The sequence below is a fragment of the Copidosoma floridanum genome, unplaced genomic scaffold, assembly GCF_036245765.1.
Source record: "Copidosoma floridanum isolate Cflo_tuat_1 unplaced genomic scaffold, Cflo_Japanese_pri ptg000013l, whole genome shotgun sequence".
Taxonomy (NCBI): domain Eukaryota; kingdom Metazoa; phylum Arthropoda; class Insecta; order Hymenoptera; family Encyrtidae; genus Copidosoma; species Copidosoma floridanum.
Genome location: NW_028321890.1, coordinates 25,287,116 through 25,310,926, shown reverse-complemented (window position 1 = coordinate 25,310,926; position 23,811 = coordinate 25,287,116). Strand labels below are relative to the sequence as shown.

Below are 23,811 nucleotides of genomic sequence, written 5' to 3'. Positions count from 1 at the left end.
TTCTACCAAAAAATCGACGTAATATGTATTTATACTTTTGAAGATAAATTTTCGAGTAAAAGATAGATTGTTAACATGCCGCCAAAAACACATGTATCGTTATTTTTTTATTTTATAGCTACAAAATGAGTTGCGGCTGGTTTATAATAGGCTTAATGGCTCTAAGTGCTAATGCTATGGGTCAAAAGTTTAGGGCCACTTTTTAGTTCAAAAATCCCCAACGCTAGATGGCGCTGATCCAAATAATTATTACTACCTACAGTAAAGCCATGTAATCAATTACAAACCAGCCGCAACTAATCTCACAAATATAAAATATAAAATTGACATTGTTAGTGCTATTTGCGGCAAGTTTACAATTTTACTTTCATCCGAAAATCTATCTCCAAAAGTATAAATATATAATTAGGAGGTCGATTTTTCGGATTATATACAAAAAAAAGTGTGAATATACGGGATGTTTATTTGGGAGTTAGTTTATTTGAAGTTGGCAGCAAAGATCTAGGATCTATTAGGCACGGATTTTCACGGACGTTAAACGCGTGCGGAGTTGCGGACGCGGTCAGAAGCGTCTATGTGGCCGCGGCCTAATGTTGTGTATGTACATAATTATACATACAATAATAAGTCGGCCCCAAACGGCCCAAACCAAATTTTTTTGCATACCAGACCAGTCGATAAGAGTGCTTTGTAGGGCGCGTGCTAATGACAGTCAACATAGTAGGGAACGCATTTACCTATTGTAGAATTCTGGTTTTGACTTCTACCGTATCGGTGACAGTCGATGGACGGAACCTGTATTACCTATGGTCCACAATAGGTAAGTGGGTTCCCTATTATGTCGACTGTAACACACGCGCTCGATCCCTACAAACCACCCATCTACATTTTTTTTCCGTTAGTGTGATAGAGAGCTGACTTTTTCTATTGTTATTTGCGCAGCTTTAATTAGTAATGACAATTTGTAAGTCAAAGCAGGAAACAATTGGACTTATTGGACAGTGGTAAAACTCATCGTACGCATGTAGATTCAGAATTTTGACTAGTTTTTTAATGATTTATTAACGTTAACAACGATAGTCATTGAACATTTCACTTTTTTTCCCTTGAACTCCTATTGTGGATATTTAATACGTAAATACATAGTATATTTTTTTTCTCTCATTCTTAAGTTAAAAACAAAAATACAATTTAACATGTAAAAGGCGCGTATTAAAATAATAAACGTCTGAGTTTACTTTTTTATCAAACATAGAAAATAGACACCAGTGTAATAACAGCACTATTGATCATAGAAAGCACAGAGCTATATACTTCATTTCACTACAATAGTGACGAATTGCATGATTAAAATCATGAATGAGTTCTACATAATATTTAATAACTCATACAATGACGAAGTTTCTCTTGATTTTAAAAGAGATAATAAGATACATAACCAGGCATGCAATTTTTTTAGTTCGTGGTCTACATGAACTACAAGTTATACATACATTGCCTAGTTATGAATTAATAATCAAGTGCAAGTATAAGAATTCAACACTGAAATTGTTTCTTGATTACAAGGGAATAACACAAACAGCAAAGTACACATGCAAGCCTATAGTCTTGTACAAGACTGTGTGTATAGACCATAAAGTAATAAGCACATCTCTTTCATATTTATACTAAAAATATAACTTCCCAACGGCAGAAATATCTCACAGATCTATGCATTTTTCCAACTTTATCTCAAGAAACGTACCTAAGTACTCTGAGCCTTAATGAATGCAATTAATCCATTTGTAGATGGATCATGACTGTAAATCTTATCAGGAGTATTCAACTCTGGTTCAATTGCTTTAGCTAACTGTTTACCCAGCTCAACACTAAAAATAATAATAATCACATTAACAAAAAATGTATATGATTGATTAAATTATAATTATGCATACACACCCCCATTGATCAAACGAGTTAATGTCCCAGATGATACCTTGAACAAAGATTTTGTGTTCATAGATAGCTGTAAGCATTAAAAAAAAATTTAGAAAAGGGGGACATTTGCAGTAATGATTTAAAAATATGTAACAAACCAATTAGTGCTCCAAGAGTGAATGGAGTTAGTTTTTTTACTACAATGCTGTTAGTTGGTCTGTTTCCTTCAAAAATTTTGTGTGGAAGTATTGCTTTGATTTGATTTTCACTCAAACCAGATTTTTCAAGTTCTTCTTGAGCTTGACCACGGCTCTTACCCTTCATTAAAGCTTCAGTTTGAGCTAAGAAGTTTGAAAGCAAAATTTTGTGATGCAAATCTCCTTGAACCTGGATATAGATCAATAATAGTAAATTTTCAATTGTCCTGAATTATTTTATTCTTATTTCTTAATTAAAATAAATAAACACCTTATTGTGAGACTGTACAGGGGCAATGAAATCTGCTGGTATAAGTCTCGTTCCCTGATGGATAAGTTGATAAAATGCGTGTTGTCCATTTGTTCCAGGCTCTCCCCAAACAATTGGACCTTTAAAAATTTTTCATTAATTTTACATTCTGACTTATACCTAATTTATTTCAAGAATGTAATTATTTACCAGTTGAATAGTTAACAATATCACCAGATCTTGTAACATACTTTCCATTACTTTCCATGTCACCTTGTTGGAAGTAGGCAGCAAATCTATGAAGATATTGGTCATAAGGTAACAAAGCATGAGTTTCAGCACCATAGAAGTTATGATACCAAATTCCCAACAAAGCAAGAATTACTGGAGCCTAAAAATATCAAATCATTTTTTTTTTTTACTGAAAAATCTCAATAAAATAGGTACTAACGTTTGCTTCCAATGGCGCTGTGCGAAAATGTTGATCTGTATAAAATGCACCTTCAAGGAGTTTTTCAAAATTATCAAACCCAACGGCGAGAGATATAGATAAACCAATAGCAGACCACAAAGAATATCTTCCTCCAACCCAGTCCCAAAAACCAAACATATTCTTTTCATCAATACCAAATTCCTTAACTTTCTGATTGTTAGTTGATAAAGCTATAAAGTGACGTGCTACAGCAGAGTCCTGTAAGTTTGAATCATTTAATTCAATTGTTATATTGTTTTAATAACTAAAAAATACATTCATAGTTCTAAAAACTCACATCCTTCAAATGCTCAAGTAGCCATTTTTTAGCAGAGATAGCATTCGTAATTGTTTCTTGCGTTGTAAAGGTTTTAGATGCAATAATAAACAAAGCTGTTTCTGGGTTAAGTTTTTTCAATGTTTCAGCTATATGAGTTCCATCAATGTTGCTGACAAAGTGAACTCTGGGACCAACGTGATATGGCTTCAAGGCTTCTGTCACCATAAGTGGACCCTAGCATGCAAGATATTTGGTATGAAAAAATCCAAAAGTATGAGTTTTAGATGTTAAAAATAGGAAATCAGTATCTCACCAAATCAGAACCACCAATACCAATGTTGATAACATCTTCAATTGGTTTTCCAGTGAATCCTTTCCATTCTTTAGAAATAACCTATGGTATGCAAAAGATTGGTTGTTTCATGAATGAAAATTTTTATAAATCTTCAAAGTGATGAAAGAAACAACTTACCTGATTGGTGAATTCCTTCATGTGAGCCAAAACAGCATTTACATCAGGCATCACATCCTTGCCATCAACTAAAATGGGAGTGTTGGCTCTGTTGCGCAGTGCAGTGTGGAGTACAGCCCTGCCTTCAGTAAAGTTGATCTTTTGTCCAGTAAACATAGCATTCCTGGCCTGTTCTACTCTACGGTCTCTTGCCTATACACCAACATGATTCACCAATCAATTGAATTTCATCGGATTGAATGAAAATTCTTCATTAAAAACTATTTTTACCAATTGGAAAAGCAGACCAAAAGCATCATCTGTGATTCTGTTTTTAGAGTAATCAAGGAGAATGGGTCCATCTTGTGGTGTGTCAAGCTTCAGGCTAAAATTTGAAAGCCAAATGATGAAATTAATTAGCTGATGTAAGACTAAGTTAAAACTACCATAAGCTTGTATTCCACAGTCTCCATCAATGTTACATAATCGTCTAAATCCCTTTTCTCCGATATTTTATTTAATAGGGGGGAAGAAAAATAATAAAACCATAATGCATGCCAAAAAATTAACAAATAAATTGTAAGCATGAAAAAAAAGCTTAATTAAAAAACATCCAAAACATTATTATACTGTATCAGAGCCTGTATAAATTTAAAAAACGCAATTAATGTGACTCGATAATTTTTTAAAATAAATCCCTAAATAATTTATGTACTGTCAAAAAGGTCATTTCAAGGTGAAGCCACACCGCTTGGTCTTCAAGTAGGAGCTTACCTTAGCTTGTTGAAGCGTCCGGGATCTTCCTGAAAAAGCCTGGTGATGTTGATTTTCGACCCTTCCGCGTTGAAGTGGTCCTGGAGCTTTTTCCATGTCGGCTCATCGCTCAATTTTGGCTTAGCTTCCATTTTTCAGAGTAAATGTGTTATCGCAAGCTTTACTTCACTTACTCTCACGCGCGCGGTTTGCGACTTGCGAGGCGCGATAAGGCCGATTCAATTTCATGCATCCACTCTCGCGGGATAAGGTGGAAAAAATATATTGACTTTTGAAACTTGAATCGAGATCGAGAGGGTTTCTAAGCTTTCACTAGTCGATCAAGTGAAACATTTTGTTTGTGGGATTCACCAGCTGAGCAGAGCACCAGAGGTTTTTCTCATAAAATTTCCACAGATTACAAAGCTTGTACAGTTTCAAAAAGTATCTGTGATTTTTATTTTTTATTGTTTTGCCATGAAGACAAAAATTGACGAATCATTATTTATTGAAATGTTAACTATGTACATTGGTTACTGTACACAAACGTATATTACACATTGTTGTTTTGTAATAAATTAAGCCTACACTTATACAATTGCGGATATGTTACGCATTTATATACCACTTTTTTAAAAATAATTTAACACAATACATCATTTTAGTTATTGAACAACATTGGGATTTGGCTCCTAAATATTTGTACTTTTGGAGGTAGGTTTTCGGGTAAAAGATAAATTGTCAACTTGCCGCAAACAGCACAGACAATGTCAACCTTTTATTTTAAATCTGTAAGATAAGTTGCGGCTGGTTTATAATTGACTACATGGCTCTACTATAAGTTATAGTAATAATTATTTGGATCAGCGCCATCTAGCGTTTCGGATTTTTGAACTAAAAAGTGGCCCTAAACTTTTGACCCATAGCATTAGCGCTTAGAGCCATTTAGCCTGTTATAAACCAGCCGCAACTCATTTTGTAGCTATAAAATAAGAAAATAACGATACATGTGTTTTTGGCGGCAAGTTAACAATCTATCTTTTACTCGAAAATTTATCTTCAAAAGTATAAATACATAGTACGTCGATTTTTTGGTAAAAAGTAGATTGTTAACATGCCGCCAAAAACACACGTATCGTTATTTTTTCATTTTATAGCTACAATACGAGTTGCGGCTGGTTTATAACTGACTAAATGGCTCTAAGCGCTAAAGCACCGACTCAGAATTTTAGAGGCCACTTTTGGCGAAAAAAAAATACCGCTAGATGGCGCTGATCCAAATAATTATTACTATAACTAATAGTAGAGCCATTTAATCAATTATAAACCAGCCGCAACTTATCTTACAGATACAAAATAAAAATTGACATTGTCTGTCCTATTTGCGGCAAGCTTACAATTTATCTTTTACCCGAAAATCGACGTCCAAAAGTAAAGATATTCTACTTATATGGTTTAATAAAATCGAACAAATGGCACTACTTAGTGGTGATTATAATTACTACACAAAAATTCAAGTAAATCTTACATCATGCTCTCTTTTTACCAGAATGATAAAATCAGACAACTGTCTGTCCCTGTCGGTGGGTTCCGCATGTCAACAAACTTCGATATTTTTTGCTGTTTTCACTCCCATAGTCACATTACAGCCTGTTACATCGTTTTCGGCTGTTTTCCGAAAATGCTGCCAGCAGTTAAGTTACGTAGGTCGTGGTAAGTAGGTACTCAAGTAGATAAAATCGAAACCGTTTGCTTTTCAATTTTCAACTTGTTGTGTGCGCGCTTTCGTGCACTAATACTAATACGTGTTTTTGTGCACTCATACTTATTCTTGTGCGTGACTGCGTGCTCATGCTCTTGCGTTTTTATGCAGATGTCGTGACCGGGCTTCCGTAAGTAGTTAACATAGTGCACGACTGTACGATGTACGAGACACTTTTCTCAATTGTCTTTAAATCTGCGGAAAAAGTACCTACCGGAGTTTAAGATAAATGAAAGTCGGTGGTATAGTGATTCGGTACCAGTCTTTTTCAAATTGCAAAGAAATTTATCTAGTTGTGCGACTTTAACCACATTTTTTACCACCAACAGTACTTGCTGCCTTTGAATTATCCATTAAATACCTCCTGTTTTCATTTGTAGAGCTGATTAATCCATAAAATGGTAAGTAAATCGTGTTATGGGATCGTGTGTTAGTGGAGTAAAAGTACTTCGTGTAATCCATGTTCAGTTCATTTGTTTACTCCAAACGAGGCACTCGTAACTCTAATTATTCATTTCGCAAATCATTTTTTTTAACAGTTGTATTGCAAATTGGAAAAGTGATTCCTGGCTTAAAGTTATGTGTTGTTTATCATATTTTGCATTTGAGGTTACAACGGCACTGTCATTAGTGCAGACGTGATCTATTATGTGACGCCAACTTTTTTGCTCACGAATAACAATTACAGTTCCTATACTAATAGCATACTTATTAAGGACAACAGGAATGACTGTAGATTAAAATTACTTGAGAGATTTTATTAATTGGTTGTTGAGCCAAGATTTCAGTATTTATCATTAACCAAAATGTTCAACATCAGTTTGGTTTTATCAATAAAAATAATTCCTGTGTGGATTTGTTTTCAGTCACACACCATTCTGTTGGTTCAGCCTGCAAATAGGCCAGAGACAAGGACATACTCTGACTATGAAAGTGTTAATGAATGTATGGAAGGTAAAATTTATTTCATTACTAATATTTTTTATGTAACTAATTCTTTAGAGTTATGAAGGAAATTGTGAGAAAGAGCAACACCTGGCATTTATAAATTTCGATGTAGACATATTTTTTAATTACAGTGTTGCACAATATGTAAACTGTAAATGTATATTTGATTTGATTTGTAAATGTATAATGAATATTTTACTCTATATATTTCAAGGGGATGAATATAAGTGAAGGGTACTTAAATAGTTGGGTGCAGGCTCTGTTATATAAGATACTAATTTTTTCTTTAAATAATACAAAACCAATGTACATTTGTATTGCATTAAGTCAGTTTTAGTTTCAAATGATACTGTTGTAGTCTTACTATTTGTAATAATTTTTTTCGTGATGAACTGGTGAGTTTTTGATTTAGTGCATTAAAAATTTACTATTTAACCAAAAATAAACAGTTCTTATAATTTTTTTATTGATATTTTAGGTGGTGTTTTGTTTCATAAATAAAACTTTGTTTAATCTTTACAGGAGTATGTAAAATATACGAAGAATATCTTAAAAGACAGAATCCCAACACACCTACAATCACATATGATATCAAACAACTATTTGACTTTCTTGATGATTTGACAGACTTATCTTGCTTAGTTTATCAGAAATCAACCAACACGTATGCACCTTACAACAAAAGCTGGATCAAGGACAAAATTCATGTTTTGCTTCGTAGGGCTGCTGAACTTGAATAAAGACTCCATAGATTTTTTTCTACACTTAGATAATTTATTAATTACTTGTTTAATTAAGTAATTTATAAATTGAAGAAAACTATGAAGGGTATGAAATAAAACCATGAGAATTGTCTTCTATCATTTGAATTTGATTGATCATGGTAAAAGTTCATATTTTACGGAATAAGTGATGGTGGCATTTTTTATTTAATAATAGTATACGGAATATAGAATCACACGGTCACTTAAAAATTTCTCAACTTATTGTTTGGACTTAGCGTCCTTATAAATGTAGCCTTATGTCAAAGTTTTTTTTGTTTAAGTAAAAATGTACTTTTTCATGAATGTTGTTTAAATTCAAATTGTAAAATATTTTTGATATTTATATGAATCGTGATAAATACAACTTTATGTAATGAATAAAAGTATTACTTGTAGTTTTTACTTAAACCGCTTTTACCTCACGGAACTTGAAAATGCAAAATTTTAATTGACTCTTATTCTACTTAAAATTTACTGTTCGTTTAATAATTGCAAATTGTTATGAAATACAGTAACGGTCTTTCAATCTGATATACTCGCACTTATAGATTTAGTTGATTTTTCTGAAACTGTGTTATAAATAAAGTTAATTTGTCTACAAATAAAAATTCGTATGATTTTCAAATAAGAGTTTTAATTTATATCCCGATTTCTTTTTTACCTATACAGCAAAAATTACAAACGCAAGGCAATCTGAGATAGCGTTTTGCTACCAACAAAGTTTAGCTTCAAGCTATTTTTACACTTGAGGTGTCGATATTTAGTTAACAGCTTAAGAATATCAAATACATGAATATACCCGATTTATTCAATTATATCATTGCGTAAGGGGGCAGAGGAAAAATATATGTTCATTGTAAAGTGATCACTAATATTAAAACAGAAATTTGGCACAAAAAATTATTTTATAAAGCCTCGGTTCCAATGAAAATTCCTTATACAAGATCACTTAATACCGAGACTAAACATTAAAGTCGGAAAATTTTACACTTCTACTTATGTACCTAGTTGTGATGCATTGTTATACCTACCTTTCGCACACAATCATGTATAGTATGTAGTAGTATGAGTTTTTTTTTTTTTGTAAAAAATTTTGCGCTCCATGAAAGTAGTGTAACGTACGAAATTATTTCAATTTTTTTGTGTTGTACATTATAGCATGCATGTTCCCGTAAATCAAATTAGTGATATATTTTGTATACTTATTTTTTGCTTTGTTGTATGCACTCATTACTTTTATTTGCTCTTCTATTATTGCTACAAATCTACGAAGCTATACACACGACAGCCTTTGCGCACGTGTGTACCTTCTATATCGACAATCTGATTCATCATTATTATTATTTTTTTCTATTTATGTACCGATCCCCTTGTGATTGATAAAATACGGCTAAGCTCGCATGAAGTATATGGTTCTATCTGTTAGCTGCCGAATAAACCATCCCGCATTTTAACAATAAATCGTTACGTTGTACTCAAATTATGAGGCTGATGGATGAATCATAAAATAGGAAACTTATTTTTGCGTTTCTTTATCGTCAAACAGATAATTTTATGATTTTTTCAATAAAAACTTCAAAATTCGTTCATCTCTAAAACGTATTACTAGTTCAACTCATATACTTTTATCGAACAGTATAAATATGAGTATATAAAATATGCAGACATAGAAAAATATACAGATCCAGAGTGCTTTGATAAAATAAACACTAATGATTTATATACCTATTTATTTTAAAATAAATTTTTTATTGTTCCGATTATGGGCAGAAGGTACATTTATACATATTGTATACATGTATTTACGTGTATGACGAAATTCACACAAAATTCTAATCATCACGGTTCAAGAAGAAATATTCCAGGAGATTTTTTACTAAATTTTTCTAGAGTTACATGTGCATCTAATTTCAATTTTTTTTAATTTTAGCCATTTAAAGCTTTGGTCTTTGTGTTTTATTTGATCCATTTAAAAGCTTTAAAAAATAATGCAGATTCTTTACTGTGACCATTTTTTCGTAAGTAACATGCAATTATAATAAAACGAAACAACGTATAAATACATTATATTTGGACTCTCTATGAATTAATGATTTTAAAAAAAATATTGTAAAAATATGTGAACTAAAAAATCCTAAAAAAATTATTTATTCAAAAAAATGTTTAATCAAATATTTTGTGCGAAGTACAGAAAATTAACTATATTATTTTAATTTTTTTATGTTACAATTATTTCATTTGAAAAAAAAAAACAAAACAAAAAATTGTTTCAGTAGATATTTTATTTTATTTTATCTCTGGCTGTAAACTAAACACATGATTTTTTATCGGTATTCAAATTTTTTATATTAAAAATTATTAAAAAATATCCTGCATCACAATTTTGTATAATTTATACTGTAGAAAATGCCTTCTAGAGATATTCTTCCATGTAAATTTTCTCTTCAATTTTTCTTGCCCTGCAAAAATGTTGATTGTTGATCGATTTATTCACACTTACTTCTGTAACACCACCTAATGTTTTTTTTTTTTTTTTTTTTTTTCCTTTTTGTACAGTCTCGTATTAAAACCAAATCTGAGTTAGCGCTTTCTTCAGGGTAAATTAAAGTTGGCGCTTTCTTTGACCGAGGTATCGATGTACATACATATCTTTTCAACAATTTAAATGGTCTCTGCAAAAATGCACAGCGTATGTGCAAGTACACTTACATTAGGACAAATACACGAAAAGTTTGTAATATTTTTTTTTGGAAACGCCTTTTTCTTGTTCCAATAGTCTGTGTAAGTTCGGTGATTATTTACTTATTATCCTCACATGATTATCGCCCATATACGAGACTTGTAAAAGCGAAAGAACACTAATTTACTTTTCAAATTTTTATCAAGCGTTTCTTTTACGCCACAGTGCTTGCGACTTATCGTCTCGTGCGCGTACCACATCAGACAAGGTTCTCGGCCTTATAATATATACACACGTAAACAATACACGCATGTGTTGAAATTACAATTTTCATCGGGTTTTATTTTTTTGTCCGTTCAACAAAAGAAATGAAGAAACGTGAAAATTCAAATTATCGCCTCTAGTTAAATTTTCACTCAACGCGGACATATACGCTTATCTTGCACCGATATCTCACAAAAGCCGCACATACGAAGAAACTTTATCGCGCGTGTATCCCTGCCTAGTTGGAAAAAAAAAAAAAAAAAAAAAAAAAGATTGTTACTTACAAAGACCGAGTGCTGAGGAAATGATTCGCCAGCTGTAATAAACTAGCCAGTGCACGTCTATCAATGCCAAAGTTGCAAGCGCACATTGCAGACAGATTTAAATCACCACCATCACGTGCAGCAGTTTTGCCGAGATCTCTCACAAGTAGGTGAGTGGAAGTGCACGCAGTCTTGTGTGATTTTTCTCAATACTTGCACATAATCCCCGAGTATAACGTGGTACACCCAACGACAATCGTATTTTTCCGAATGCCCTTCAAAATAATTGTAATTTTACCAGTTGATTCTAGAGAACCCTGTAATCTTATTACTTACTTACATTAGTAAGTACGAGTAAATAACAAAAGTACAGGGTTGTTATTTATACACGAAAAATATGCTTTGTCGTAAAATCATGGATGTAATATCATTGCTCGTGTTCAACGATACTCAAGTAAATAATAATAATAATAATAATAATAATAATTATTATTATTACGTACTCAGTTGTTTCTATACCTATAAATTAATCATCATTGCTGAAATCGAGTTGACGCAGTCTTTATAAAAAGTATTCATTGCACCAACGTAAATAACGATCGATTTGTGCGAGTAAGTTTTTGGTTGTTACTAAAAAAACAATGATACCTGATATATAGTTGGAGGGGTAATGATATATTGTAAATAATACATCTATATGTACTGTTGACAAAACGTTATTTAAGTGAATTTCAACAACAATGAGGGGATATTTTATGGTGATGAATTTTTTTTCCTAAAATTAACAAAAAGCAGTTGCTTTCCATAAAATATTTTACGGTTTTTTCTTCTTATGGATTATGATTACGATGGTAATTATGATTTTTATAGAATTTTAAATCATAGACTAAAATTTGTTAAAACTAATCGGAAAAATTTACGCAAAGTACAAAAATTTTGCACTAAGGGCACTATCATTGCATTTTTTATTAGAGCAAATATTACAGCTACAATTTTGACAAATAACTCAAGTTATAGTCTGGACGAAACGATTCTTGTACGTATGACATATTTAATATTTTTTTTTAGGAATAAAAATTAAAAAAAAAAACTAATAAATGAATTGAGTGTGTCTTTTCGGGGCTAATACGAATATAATTGATAAAAAATAAAACTATTGAATTTAATGTGGCTGAAGGGAGATAATGGCCTTTGATGAAGATGCACTTTTGAATATTACATAGCATAGCCTGCACAACTGATGCATCATAGTGTGTAGGATTGACATACATTTGTTGTTATGTAAACAGATAAAAGCTAGACGGTACAATTTTTCATTTTTATTTTATTAATTTAAATTAATTTTAAAATCCTCGTAAAACTGTCAAGTGAATATACCGTGTGTTAAATTCGTGATTTGTAATGAACTTTTCTAGTTTAATGTATCTTGGAGTGGCCTATAATGCTCTAAACACTCTGAAACCTTATACTTAATCGGACGTTGACATCCACACCACACGGTTAATTGAGGAAGCCGTTTTGAAACTGCACTGCACAGTAGTGCTGTTATTTATATTTAACTTTTGTAAAGATGGTTTATTTTGAAGTCGAATCCCTCCCGAAAAATAAAATCAATACACAATTTTATCATCATTAATGCGTTTATTCATTATTTTTAATGAGACACATTTAATGTCGATGCATCTCAAATGTGGTGAAAAAATTACTTGCGATTGATGGATTAAAAAAAAATTTTTTATAAATGCAAACATATTTTCGTAATTTATAACAATTCACAAGACGTGAAGAACTTGAAGAAAGTTGTAACAAAATTTCGATCTGTTTAACAAAAAATATTGATAAAAACGATCATTTTTTAATCAGTTCTTTGGAGATTTTTGTCTTTGTTCAAAAAAAAGTTCTACGTAAAAAGATGTATAATTTACTAATCGAACTTTTTTCCCAATGTTTTGATTGTGCTTGAAAAAGTCATGCTGTTTGATCATATCTTAAATTAAACGTTCATTATAGTTGAATTAGCGGACTCATACAATTGTATATATACATACACATGTAGTTACTTTTCTTATCAACATTAAAATATTTAATTGTATTAAAACATCGACAGTTTTTATTTAATTTCGAGTGAAATCGTAAAACATCATAAAATACAAGTAGTCACTGAAAGTATAGTCATGGAAATTTACAGCAAAAAAAAAAAAAAAAAAAAATGTTTCAGTCAATTAATCCTTAAGATATGTATGGTTATAATATGTGTATGTATACGTGTGATGTCTAAATTAAGAGCATCCAAGAGAGGGAAAGATAGAAAAAAAATAGCCTCACGGGATGGTGACGCATAATCGCATATGAATACCGCGTGTGATTGAGAAATTCTGTGGATGCCATATTTATGTAAGTACGAGCAAAAATAAAAACAAAAGAATACCTAGAAAAAAGGGACTAGAGACTGAGTCGACAATAATTGTTCAAATAGAATAATATAGATATATATATAGACGTATGGAAAGAATATGCACTCGGGTCGGCGCGACAGTGGCTCAACCTATTGACAGCGAGCTGCACAGTTTTCTTTCAGTTCTTTGAGTACCCATATGTATATTTATATATAGTCAAGGACTATAGTATAGCTGTACTCATACACTGTCACAGTAAATACATATACGCTACATAATAGTGTATTTTTCGGAGTTTCCGAGCAGGCGCGTCTGCTGCTGCAACCTGCAGCATAACAAAACTGCAGTTCTGTCAAAAAGGCGGGCGACGAGCGCGTGTGCGGACATCTATAGTGCAAGCTATGCCTCGGTACTCGGTGCCGTTCCAATAGTGATTTACTTACTAAACGTGTACTTAGTGTGTAAGTATCTATGATAAAAGTGCGGCCGCTGCTCTGCTCTGGTCTAACGTAAAAAACGCTACATTGAACAATGTGACAACTGACAATCCGAAACAACAAGTGTTCTGCTTCCGAAGTAAATGATTTTTCTCGAAGCAACTATGCAACGTACATTACATCAAACGATGTTTACTCGTTTTCTTTCGATGTTCATTATTGTTATCATTATCAGTTGGACGCATGACAATCGTCGACCGTAGAGCTTTTCCCTAACTATATAGTGTATTTATAAGTGTTGAGTAGCAATAACAAAAACATGTGCCGTGTCGTTTTATAATTAAAGCTGCTGCTCTGCGCCTTCCAAGAGGAAAAAAGTGTAAGGTACTGCTTGTACACCCTACCACAAGACGACACGGCAAATACCCGGTCGACGACGACGGCGCTTGACTTGGAGTACGTTGCGGCCGTCGATCTCGGCTCCCTGATCTACTGCACCTCGAAGTGCGTCATCGTCTTGGGTGCCGTCGTCCTCGCGAGGAGGATGTCGGCCAACCTTGTCTCCCACAACGTCGATCCATTCAGCGAAACTCCGCTTGATCACGACAACGACGATGACGACGATACTCGGATGCAGACAGGTGAGTGCATTTAAAAAAAAAATTAAATTATGCTATCTGATGAATTGCTGTTATTCGTCTGCTTGTTTCTACTTGTCGCTTCGGTACTTTGAGTACAATTGAATTACTTTCAGCACTGTCGACGGGATTTTTTGGGTTTTTTGTCATTGGCATAATTTAATTGAATGATAAATCTGTGTGTTACATGCTTTTGTAAGACACTACGCGAGCAAAACTGATTTGTGTATGAATCATTCACATAATTTGCAAATAATGCCATCTTTCTCTTGTACCTTGACTGAGAGTTAAATTGAAAAAACCTATGTAGGTATATGCCTGTGACTGATAAAAAAACATTTCCATTATGCTTCAACTTCATGAAGTAGCTATTGAGTTATTTTTCTTTTAAGTTCTGCTCTTGGTTTGCTCGCTTCATTACGTTAATTTTTTTACCCGTGTTATTATGTGACATCAGTATATTGTGTACTCACAGCGTTTTCATATTTATTCATTTGAATTCGTAAAATACTATTGTTTCAGAGTAATCGATATTGAAAATTCATATCTTACCATTTGTTTTACTTAAGATTATTCTTATGATTTTTTGAGAAAATTGGTGCACTTATTATTTATTATCATTTTAATTTATTTAATGCTTTATAATTTGTCATTCATTGATTCAATGACCCATGGGCTAAAACATATAACATTAAAATGACCAATGACAAAAATTTCCATCATTTGCATTCCTACGATTCTATTTATAAAGATTCAATGAATCTGATTTTTATTGTTTTTTAAGAACTGACAAGCTCATTCTTCATTTTTATTTCACTATAGAATGCAGTACACAAGAGAATGGAATTGATAGTCAAGAGGAAAATAAAGAGATAGAGTTGCCTAAGCAGTTGCCATTTGCAGAGCCACTGTTACCAAAAGAAATTCGATGGATGTACAAGGAAGATGTAAATAAGAGATGGGTGGAATTTTGCGGATATGACAGTTTGAGGATAGAAAATGCTTGGAGACAAAGACAATGTGCCGCAAACGAAAATGGAAATGGTAGTGATTCCGGAAGGATTGAAAGAGTTATTGTTAGAGGCGGCATGTATGATGCTGACCTGGAAAACATGAAGTGTATATCTATATACTGGCCAGGTAAATAAATTATTTTAGCTAGTACCCATTTTTAAAAATTTGTTCAAGATAAATTTAAGTTTCTCAGAAACTTGTAAAAGTAATATTAACTCACGTTATTTATCATACCAGAACTCGTAGAGTATTAGTATTTATTTACAGTGTCACTACATACACGTATTTATTTTTAGTTTCACGTAATCTAATCAATCTATGACACAAAACACTAACTGATACTGTTTACAATTTTGGAAAAATATTTTTCTGCTGTATTTAATGTGATATGCATTTTTACAATATTTATTACGTTGGAAATCAACATCAAATTTACTAGGTATAATTTTTTCAAGAGCGAATCATCACATGAGAAAAGTGGCATGTTATTGTCAAGAACAAAAAAAAAAAAAAAAAAATTGTTTCTAAATTATTGGAAGTAAACAGAAGCTTACGTAAAGGCCATTCTTTTCTTTTTTAAATTTACAAGCTCGTCACTCCTCCGAGGCATAGATCTTATTTTTGTCCAGTTAAACTGCGCTTGATCTCAAGATAGGTATATGTTGTGTGTACTACGGTCACGTGATTCATTGTATTGCTTCTGTACTATCTCTTTTAAGCAGAGATTGATTTGTCCTTGAGTTTATTACACCTAATTTCCTTTTACAACATTCGACTTTAAATGCTAACAGTAGAGAATAGATGTTTCGCCAGAAATTGACGTTTGTGTTCTCTATAAATTTTTGTTTCACGATTAGATAGTCGCACGTTCTTCGCTTACATGTACACGTTCTCAGACAATTTTTTTTTTTTTGTTTTTTTTTTTTAAGCCTTATCTATCGAGGATGCGATTACGGGGCTTGTCGTGTCGCTCACGCTTTACTATAGAGTCTTATATGCTCAGTACAAATAATACATATTTATCATGGCTAGATTAACTGAACGATCGACTTATACTTCGATGAGAGTTGATTAAAAATAGTAATATCGGCGTAAGACAACACAACAACGTTTTTGAATGATATAAAGTTTTCAAGTAATTTTCTTAATATTTCCAACCCTTTGTAATGATGTTATAAATTTATTTAATTGAAATATAAAATGAAGTGACAGTCAAAGCAATGAATACCCTTAAAATCTCGAATAATGTACACTTTCACTGTATGAAACGTTATATATATACCTACTCGCAATTGTTTGCGAAGGCCGTTCAATGAACGTATTAAGGTTTCATTGCGTTCACTTGCACAGCTTAATAAATCCTCGCCATCACTTGAATGAATATAATAACCACACGTATGCATTGACACAAAATTTTTTTAATAGTTTAACGACCACAAAGTAACGATTAAAAATTGAAATAAGACATTTAAAATACTTTCTTCATCAATTGAAATAATTTATGTTAGGTGAAGAATCGGAAATAATGAGAGGCACATGGTTTTATGACGGAACGTGGATACCACTGGAAAGCGATAACTCGGAAGTTATCGAAAATTCTCACCTAAAATTGTTTCAGAGGCAAACTTTAACACAGTCAAGTTCAACGCCGGAATTTGGCACTCCTTCACATTCGTGCAAAGGTAAAATTTGTCATATGGATGTTCATAAATATTTATAAAATTTCTTGTTAACATAATATATTTTTTTGTCGATTTCAGCCCTCCATACCGAACACTTTCCGCAGTATCACATCAAGTGGCACGCGATAAATGATGTCGATTTATATTATGAATATACGCCTAGCAAATTAATGCGAAGCGTTTCATCGAAACTTGGCTTCACTAAAAGTTGGTAATTTGAATACATTTCTTTTAAATTGACGGCTACATTGGTAACTGGTCTATTTTACTTTTTATTGTAGCAACTGGTTATAGAATCGTAAGAGGATACAAAGAACATGCCACAATGGAAGATAAACCGCAAGATATTGACCACTTAGTGTTTGTAGTTCATGGGATTGGCCAAAAAAGAGATACAGGGAAAATAATTCGAAACACAACGATGTGAGCATTTTTATATCATTAAGATTTTTGATAGACAATTTGTTATCAGAGTGTCTATATATTTTCCGTCTGGTCATCACTAGACGTAAAATTTGATGTTATAGCTTTTTATATGTTAAAATTATCCATGAGCTTAATTTTACAATTTTTTTTTTTTCCTATAAAAATTATTTAAAGTATCCAATTTCTGTAGGATTGATAATATACAAGCCGAGTGTATGCGATAGTTTTATATACTATTTCTAAGTAAACAAATTTTCTCGTTTATTATGGTTGTATTGACTGCTTATCTCCAAAAAAATTATCGATTGATTTTCATCTGATACAGGTTCAGAGACTGCGTTGAAAGAATGAAACTGAAATATTTTCCAAATTCTACACATAGAGTCGAATTCTTTCCAGTGGAATGGAGATCTTCCCTGAAACTGGATGGAGGTAAATTACAAAACTGAATACATCCAATTAAATCAGCATAAATATTATTAACTAATGAAATTATTCCTTATTTTAGATATTGTAGATGCCATTACTCCATTTAGTGTATTAAGTATTCGGCATCTTCTTAATACTTCCGCTATGGATATCCTGTATTACACTAGTCCTCTATATGGAGGAGAAGTACGCTCTGGTCTTCAAAAAGAATTGAATAGATTATACAATACTTTCGCTGAACGACATCCAGAGTGGCAGGGAAAGGTTTCGATCTTAGCACATTCTCTTGGATGTGTTATTGTTTACGATATTGTTACTAGGTGGATGGGCTTCGAAACATGTCCTCCAGCTTCATCTCCATGTTTATCAGAAGGCTTGAGGTTTCCTGTGAGTCCAATAATTCTTTATAACGTTTTGATAAAGAGCAAAATTCAAGGGTGTACATCAATAATCATCCTGTTTATTTACAGATTGAAAATTTGTTTTGTCTGGGCTCACCACTGTCGGTATTTTTAGCTCTGCGTACTCGTACACCGTCCAACAGATTAGACTTAATGCCAGAATACTTGTGCAACAGATTTTATAATATATTCCACTGGTCAGATCCCGTTGCTTACCGAATGGAGCCCTTGTTGGAAAGAGGGTATAGCAAAATAGAGCCAGTTTGTATATTACCTCACGGTGGAGCTGATAGTCAACCAATTGAACAAACACAGCCCTTGTCATTGAATAATGGTGATCAGAGTAATCCGCAGTCCGGTAAATGTCAACCACGTTTAATATATATTCATCGCTTTTAACAGTATTTTTATGAAAACTCGATCGACAGATACTGACGAAAAGGATGCAGACAGCAGTCCGGTCGATACACCAAGCAGAACTGTAGATAAAGGTTGGAGTCTGTGGGGTTTAGTTAGAGCAGGATGGAATGCAAAAGAAGGGTCTTCTCCTACTCCTGAAAACCCCATAATACAACCTGATCAAGGTAGATCATTTTTGATCAAACTAGAAAATTTAAACATCAAACTATACCAGCAAATATCTGTATCAATCGATTTTCTTACAGAGTTACCACAACGTTTAGATTATGGATTGCAAGCAGTAGGTATAGGGCGTAACTATTTATATACTGTAACAGCTCACACTGCATATTGGACAAATTGCGATGTGGCGTACTTTGTACTAACAAAAATCTTCCCATGTTTGGAATCGTGATTCTGAACCGTGATTTTTAGCAAAGAATTATTTCGGATTATACTGGAAATAGCTAGTCTAATAAAGGCCTTATAGGCCTGAGCTTGGAAACAGGCCTGCCACCAAAAACAAATCTGTGATAAATGAAAAAACAATACAATAATAACAAAATCTACAATGTGCAAATTTTTTTATAATAGTTTGCATAATAAGAATTTTTCAGTCCTATTGATAAGAATTTTTTCAGTTATTTGTGACTTTTGTATTGAGGATTCTATTTTTTGGTGGAAAATTTTCATAAGTACGATTTTCTTTTATTAAATTAATTTGGCAGTTGCCTCGATCGAGCAATATCTTGCCTTGTTCAACTACTTTAATCTTTAATCTTTAATGTTTATTGTTACATGATATTGTAATTTTTATTTTATGATTGAAGTAAGTTAATTGGTGCTCATTTGTTAAAAAAATGTTGTTATTTCTTAAAACAATTTTAAACAATGTTTGAAAATTTGTTGTTACCATATCAAAAGGCGGTTTAAAAATAGCACAATTCTAAATACTAATGAAATAACAGCAATGGTAGAGAACAGTAAACAATTGGTTAGCGACTGATATATTAATTGAATACCACTTTTATATTCTTGTAATATTGAGATCATTATTTGTAAACAAAACTGACAAGACTTTAATTACTATCATATCCATACATAATCATTTTTTCAAAAACTCTTTAAGAAATATAACGACTCAATGCTGCTTAAAAACCATATTTTTTTAATATTTACTGCTGTAAAAAAGAAGTTCAAAATTACTAGATCATCATTTTATAATAGTTATTACCATTTTGCATTAAATTAGCTGGAGATCGTGCACAATCTATACGAAATGTATCGGTAGTAACTAGTGAATATTGGAAAAGATTCGATAAAAATAAATATCGACTAAGTATATCACAATTCTTTTTGTTCTCAAACTATTATTATAACAATCATTTGAAATGATCATGTATGTAAATAAAGTTGTTGAACACCAAATCATCACTTTTTTAAGAATACAAAAAAAAAATTATCATTAGTGAGTCAACGATATATTATGAAAATTCCATAATGAAAATCGAAAAAATTGATTATCTGTAATGCCATAAACTTTTATAAGTATATGGTACATGCATACATTTAAGGAATATATGAAAACATAATACTGATTGTAGCAATTAAACCATATAGTTGGAATAGAAACAATAATCAAACATTTAATTGGCTCAAAACGTTACGAAATTATAAGCAAATAAATATTTAACAATGTTTCAACGTCTGCATCAATCAAAAATCTCCCATCAATCCTTTGTCCAAATCTGTTGATCGACACTCTCTAAATGAAATATTTATCAGAAAAATATTAAAAATTTTACAATCATTGGAAAACAAGAATTGTACGAAACAAATGTGAGGACACGTTTTTTAAAGAAGAAAACATTCAATTTTGTCTTTGTTATTTTATATCATACATCTCCTCATTGTGATGAGTCACGATTTTTTGTTTAAAATAAGTTAAGTTAAAAAAATGAGTTGACTTGTAGTGTATGGACAATGAGGTTTTAATTTCAAAGTCCAAGCGCGAGCGCCACTAGCGCCAGTGGCCAGCACATGCACACACAGGGTGTATTCCGCAAATGCTGCCAGCAGTTAAGTTACGTAGGTCGTGGTAACGCCGCATGGTCGGGTAGCGCTAGCGTCAACCTGTACTAACTGTCGGTGGGTTCCGCATGTCAACAAACTCCGAAATATCAGATGGCATGGGAGCGAAAACAGTAAAAAATATCGAAGTTTGTTGACATGCGGAACCCACCGACAGTTAGTACAGGTTGACGCTAGCGCTACCCGACCATGCGGCGTTACCACGACCTACGTAACTTAACTGCTGGCAGCATTTGCGGAATACAACCATAGTCCGCAGGCTAAGTATACGTCCTTAACCGCCTTTTTCACTAACGTTTAGAATAATGATTGAGACAATCAATGATTGTATCATGAGTTTTTGTATAAAGTTCAATTTATACAAATAAGTTGGTAAATATAGGCACACATGATTAATATTTAAACATTTTAAGCTGTATAAATATATAACATAGATTCCAAATATGCATTATTACCGCTGGAATATGCTAACAAAACCAAATATCCGTCTTTCTCACCCAGCAAAATAATAGGTATCTGTATAATCCTGTATCAATTTATTGCACACATGCGAAATGTTCAATGACAGTAAACAATGACATAATTTCAAACTTTACTTTTAACTCTTCATTTCACACGTAATTTTACAATGCAATTGATAAATTATTATTCATACAAAAGTATTAATATTCTTATAGGAGGTCGATTTTCAGGCAAAAGATTATTTGTAAACTTGCCGTAAACAGCACAGCCAATGTCAACTTTTTATTTTCTATCTACACAACTAGTTGCGGCTGGTTTTAGCGTTTCAGATTTCTAAACTAAAAAGTGGCCCTAAAATTCTGAAGGAAAGCTTTAGATATTTTAGGCCCTAGAGCCATGTTGTCAATTATAAACCAGCCGCAACTTATTTGACAGATACAAAATAAAAATTCAACATTTTCTGTGCTGTTTGCGGCAAGTTTACGATTTATCTATTACTCGAAAGTATACATAAATAGGAGGTTAATATTCGTATAAAACATACACTGCAAACTTGCCGCAAGTAGCACAAACATCGTTAATTATTTATTTTGTATCTATTTCAAGAGTTGCGGCTGGTTTATAAGTGACTAAATGGCTCTAGGGCTAAGCTGCCTAAAGCTCTCCTTCAGAATTTCAGAAGCAATTTTTGGCCAAAAAAATCACGACCGCTAGATGGCGCTGATCCTAATGATTATAACTACTTATAGTAGAGCCATTTAATTAATTATAAACCAGCCGCAACTGATTCAGTAAATACAAAATAAAAAAATAACATTGTTTGTGCTACTTGCGGCAAGTTTGCAGTGTATGTTTTATACGAATATCAACCTCATATATATTTATACTTTTGGGTAATAGATGAATTGTAAACTTGACGCAAACAGTGCAAACAACGTTAACTTTTTATTTCATATTTACGAAATTAGTTGCGGCTGGTTTATAAGTAATTAAATGGCTCTAGGGCTAAGCTGCCTAAAGCTCTCCATCAGAATTTCAGAAGCAATTTTTGGCCAAAAAAATCACTACCGCTAGATGGCGCTGATCCAAATGATTATTACTATACTTATACTAGAGCCATTTAATCAATTATAAACCAGCCGCAACTAATTCAGTAAATACAAAATAAAAAAATAACATTGTTTGTGCTACTTGCGGCAAGTTTGCAGTGTATGTTTTATACGAATATCAACCTCATATATATTTATACTTTTGGGTAATAGATGAATTGTAAACTTGACGCAAACAGTGCAAACAACGTTAACTTTTTATTTTATATTTATGAAATTAGTTGCGGCTGGTTTATAAATGATTAAATGGCTCTAGTATAAGTATAGTAATAATCATTTGGATCAGCGCCATCTAGCGGTAGTGATTTTTTTGGCCAAAAATTGCTTCTGAAATTCTGATGGAGAGCTTTAGGCAGCTTAGCCCTAGAGCCGTTTAATCACTTATAAACCAGCCGCAACTATTGAAATAGATACAAAATAAATAATTAACGATGTTTGTGCTGTTTGCGGCAAGTTTACAATTTATCTATTACCCGAAAGTGTAAATATAAGGGAGGTCGATATTGGTGTAAAACATACACTGCAAACTTGCCGCAAGTAGCACAAACAATGTTATCTTTTTATTTTGTATTTACTGAATTAGTTGCGGCTGGTTTATAAATGATTAAATGGCTCTTGTATAAGTATAGTAATAATCATTTGGATCAGCGCCATCTAGCGGTAGTGATTTTTTTGGCCAAAAATTGCTTCTGAAATTCTGATGGAGAGCTTTAGGCAGCTTAGCCCTAGAGCCATTTAATTACTTATAAACCAGCCGCAACTAATTTCATAAATATAAAATAAAAAGTTAACGTTGTTTGCACTGTTTGCGTCAAGTTTACAATTCATCTATTACCCAAAAGTATAAATATATATGAGGTTGATATTCGTATAAAACATACACTGCAAACTTGCCGCAAGTAGCACAAACAATGTTATTTTTTTATTTTGTATTTACTGAATTAGTTGCGGCTGGTTTATAAATGATTAAATGGCTCTTGTATAAGTATAGTAATAATCATTTGGATCAGCGCCATCTAGCGGTAGTGATTTTTTTGGCCAAAAATTGCTTCTGAAATTCTGATGGAGAGCTTTAGGCAGCTTAGCCCTAGAGCCATTTAATTACTTATAAACCAGCCGCAACTAATTTCGTAAATATGAAATAAAAAGTTAACGTTGTTTGCACTGTTTGCGTCAAGTTTACAATTCATCTATTACCCAAAAGTATAAATATATATGAGGTTGATATTCGTATAAAACATACACTGCAAACTTGCCGCAAGTAGCACAAACAATGTTATTTTTTTATTTTGTATTTACTGAATCAGTTGCGGCTGGTTTATAATT

At 32.5% G+C, this 23,811-nt stretch overlaps 3 protein-coding genes and 1 non-coding gene across 4 annotated transcripts; 3 read left to right on the top strand and 1 right to left on the bottom strand.

Moving 5' to 3' along the window:
• Positions 1-1,029: 1,029 nt before the first annotated feature.
• Positions 1,030-4,757, bottom strand: Pgi (glucose-6-phosphate isomerase). Its single transcript, XM_014362447.3, has 11 exons — positions 4,342-4,757; positions 3,859-3,952; positions 3,589-3,780; positions 3,430-3,510; positions 3,135-3,350; positions 2,816-3,055; positions 2,575-2,755; positions 2,386-2,504; positions 2,076-2,304; positions 1,939-2,005; positions 1,030-1,868 (listed from the first exon to the last, which is right to left on the bottom strand). The coding sequence occupies exons 1-11, from the start codon at positions 4,470-4,472 to the stop codon at positions 1,745-1,747; spliced, it is 1,674 nt and encodes a 557-aa protein (XP_014217933.2). The 5' UTR covers positions 4,473-4,757; the 3' UTR covers positions 1,030-1,744.
• Positions 4,758-6,194: 1,437 nt separating this feature from the next.
• Positions 6,195-8,416, top strand: e(r) (enhancer of rudimentary). Its single transcript, XM_089591290.1, has 4 exons — positions 6,195-6,337; positions 6,412-6,483; positions 6,949-7,036; positions 7,553-8,416. Exons 2-4 carry the CDS (start codon positions 6,481-6,483, stop codon positions 7,768-7,770), a joined length of 309 nt encoding a protein of 102 aa, XP_089447416.1. The 5' UTR covers positions 6,195-6,337; positions 6,412-6,480; the 3' UTR covers positions 7,771-8,416.
• A 2,678-nt stretch (positions 8,417-11,094) lies between these two features.
• On the top strand, positions 11,095-19,606 carry LOC106647314 (phospholipase DDHD1). Its single transcript, XM_014363639.2, has 11 exons — positions 11,095-11,167; positions 14,181-14,475; positions 15,295-15,612; positions 16,995-17,168; positions 17,247-17,375; positions 17,450-17,591; positions 17,920-18,026; positions 18,103-18,410; positions 18,494-18,782; positions 18,853-19,008; positions 19,090-19,606. Exons 2-11 carry the CDS (start codon positions 14,379-14,381, stop codon positions 19,236-19,238), a joined length of 1,869 nt encoding a protein of 622 aa, XP_014219125.2. The 5' UTR covers positions 11,095-11,167; positions 14,181-14,378; the 3' UTR covers positions 19,239-19,606.
• Positions 16,648-16,708, top strand: LOC149374972 (small nucleolar RNA SNORD36). Its single transcript, XR_016293008.1, has one exon. It is a non-coding gene; the product is annotated as a small nucleolar RNA SNORD36 (small nucleolar RNA).
• Positions 19,607-23,811: the final 4,205 nt, after the last annotated feature.

Excerpts from the sequence above, each read along its gene's own strand:
- Pgi (XM_014362447.3), bottom strand. The coding sequence starts at position 4,472 with ATGGAAGCTAAGCCAAAATTGAGCGATGAGCCGACATGGAAAAAGCTC. Across the intron at positions 3,953-4,341 it reads GGACGCTTCAACAAGCTAAG|CCTGAAGCTTGACACACCAC; the intron begins GTAAGCTCCTAC and ends TTCAAATTTTAG. Across the intron at positions 2,305-2,385 it reads CTGTACAGTCTCACAATAAG|GTTCAAGGAGATTTGCATCA; the intron begins GTGTTTATTTAT and ends ATCTATATCCAG.
- LOC106647314 (XM_014363639.2), top strand. The coding sequence starts at position 14,379 with ATGTCGGCCAACCTTGTCTCCCACAACGTCGATCCATTCAGCGAAACT. Across the intron at positions 15,613-16,994 it reads TATATCTATATACTGGCCAG|GTGAAGAATCGGAAATAATG; the intron begins GTAAATAAATTA and ends AATTTATGTTAG. Across the intron at positions 18,411-18,493 it reads CAGAAGGCTTGAGGTTTCCT|ATTGAAAATTTGTTTTGTCT; the intron begins GTGAGTCCAATA and ends GTTTATTTACAG.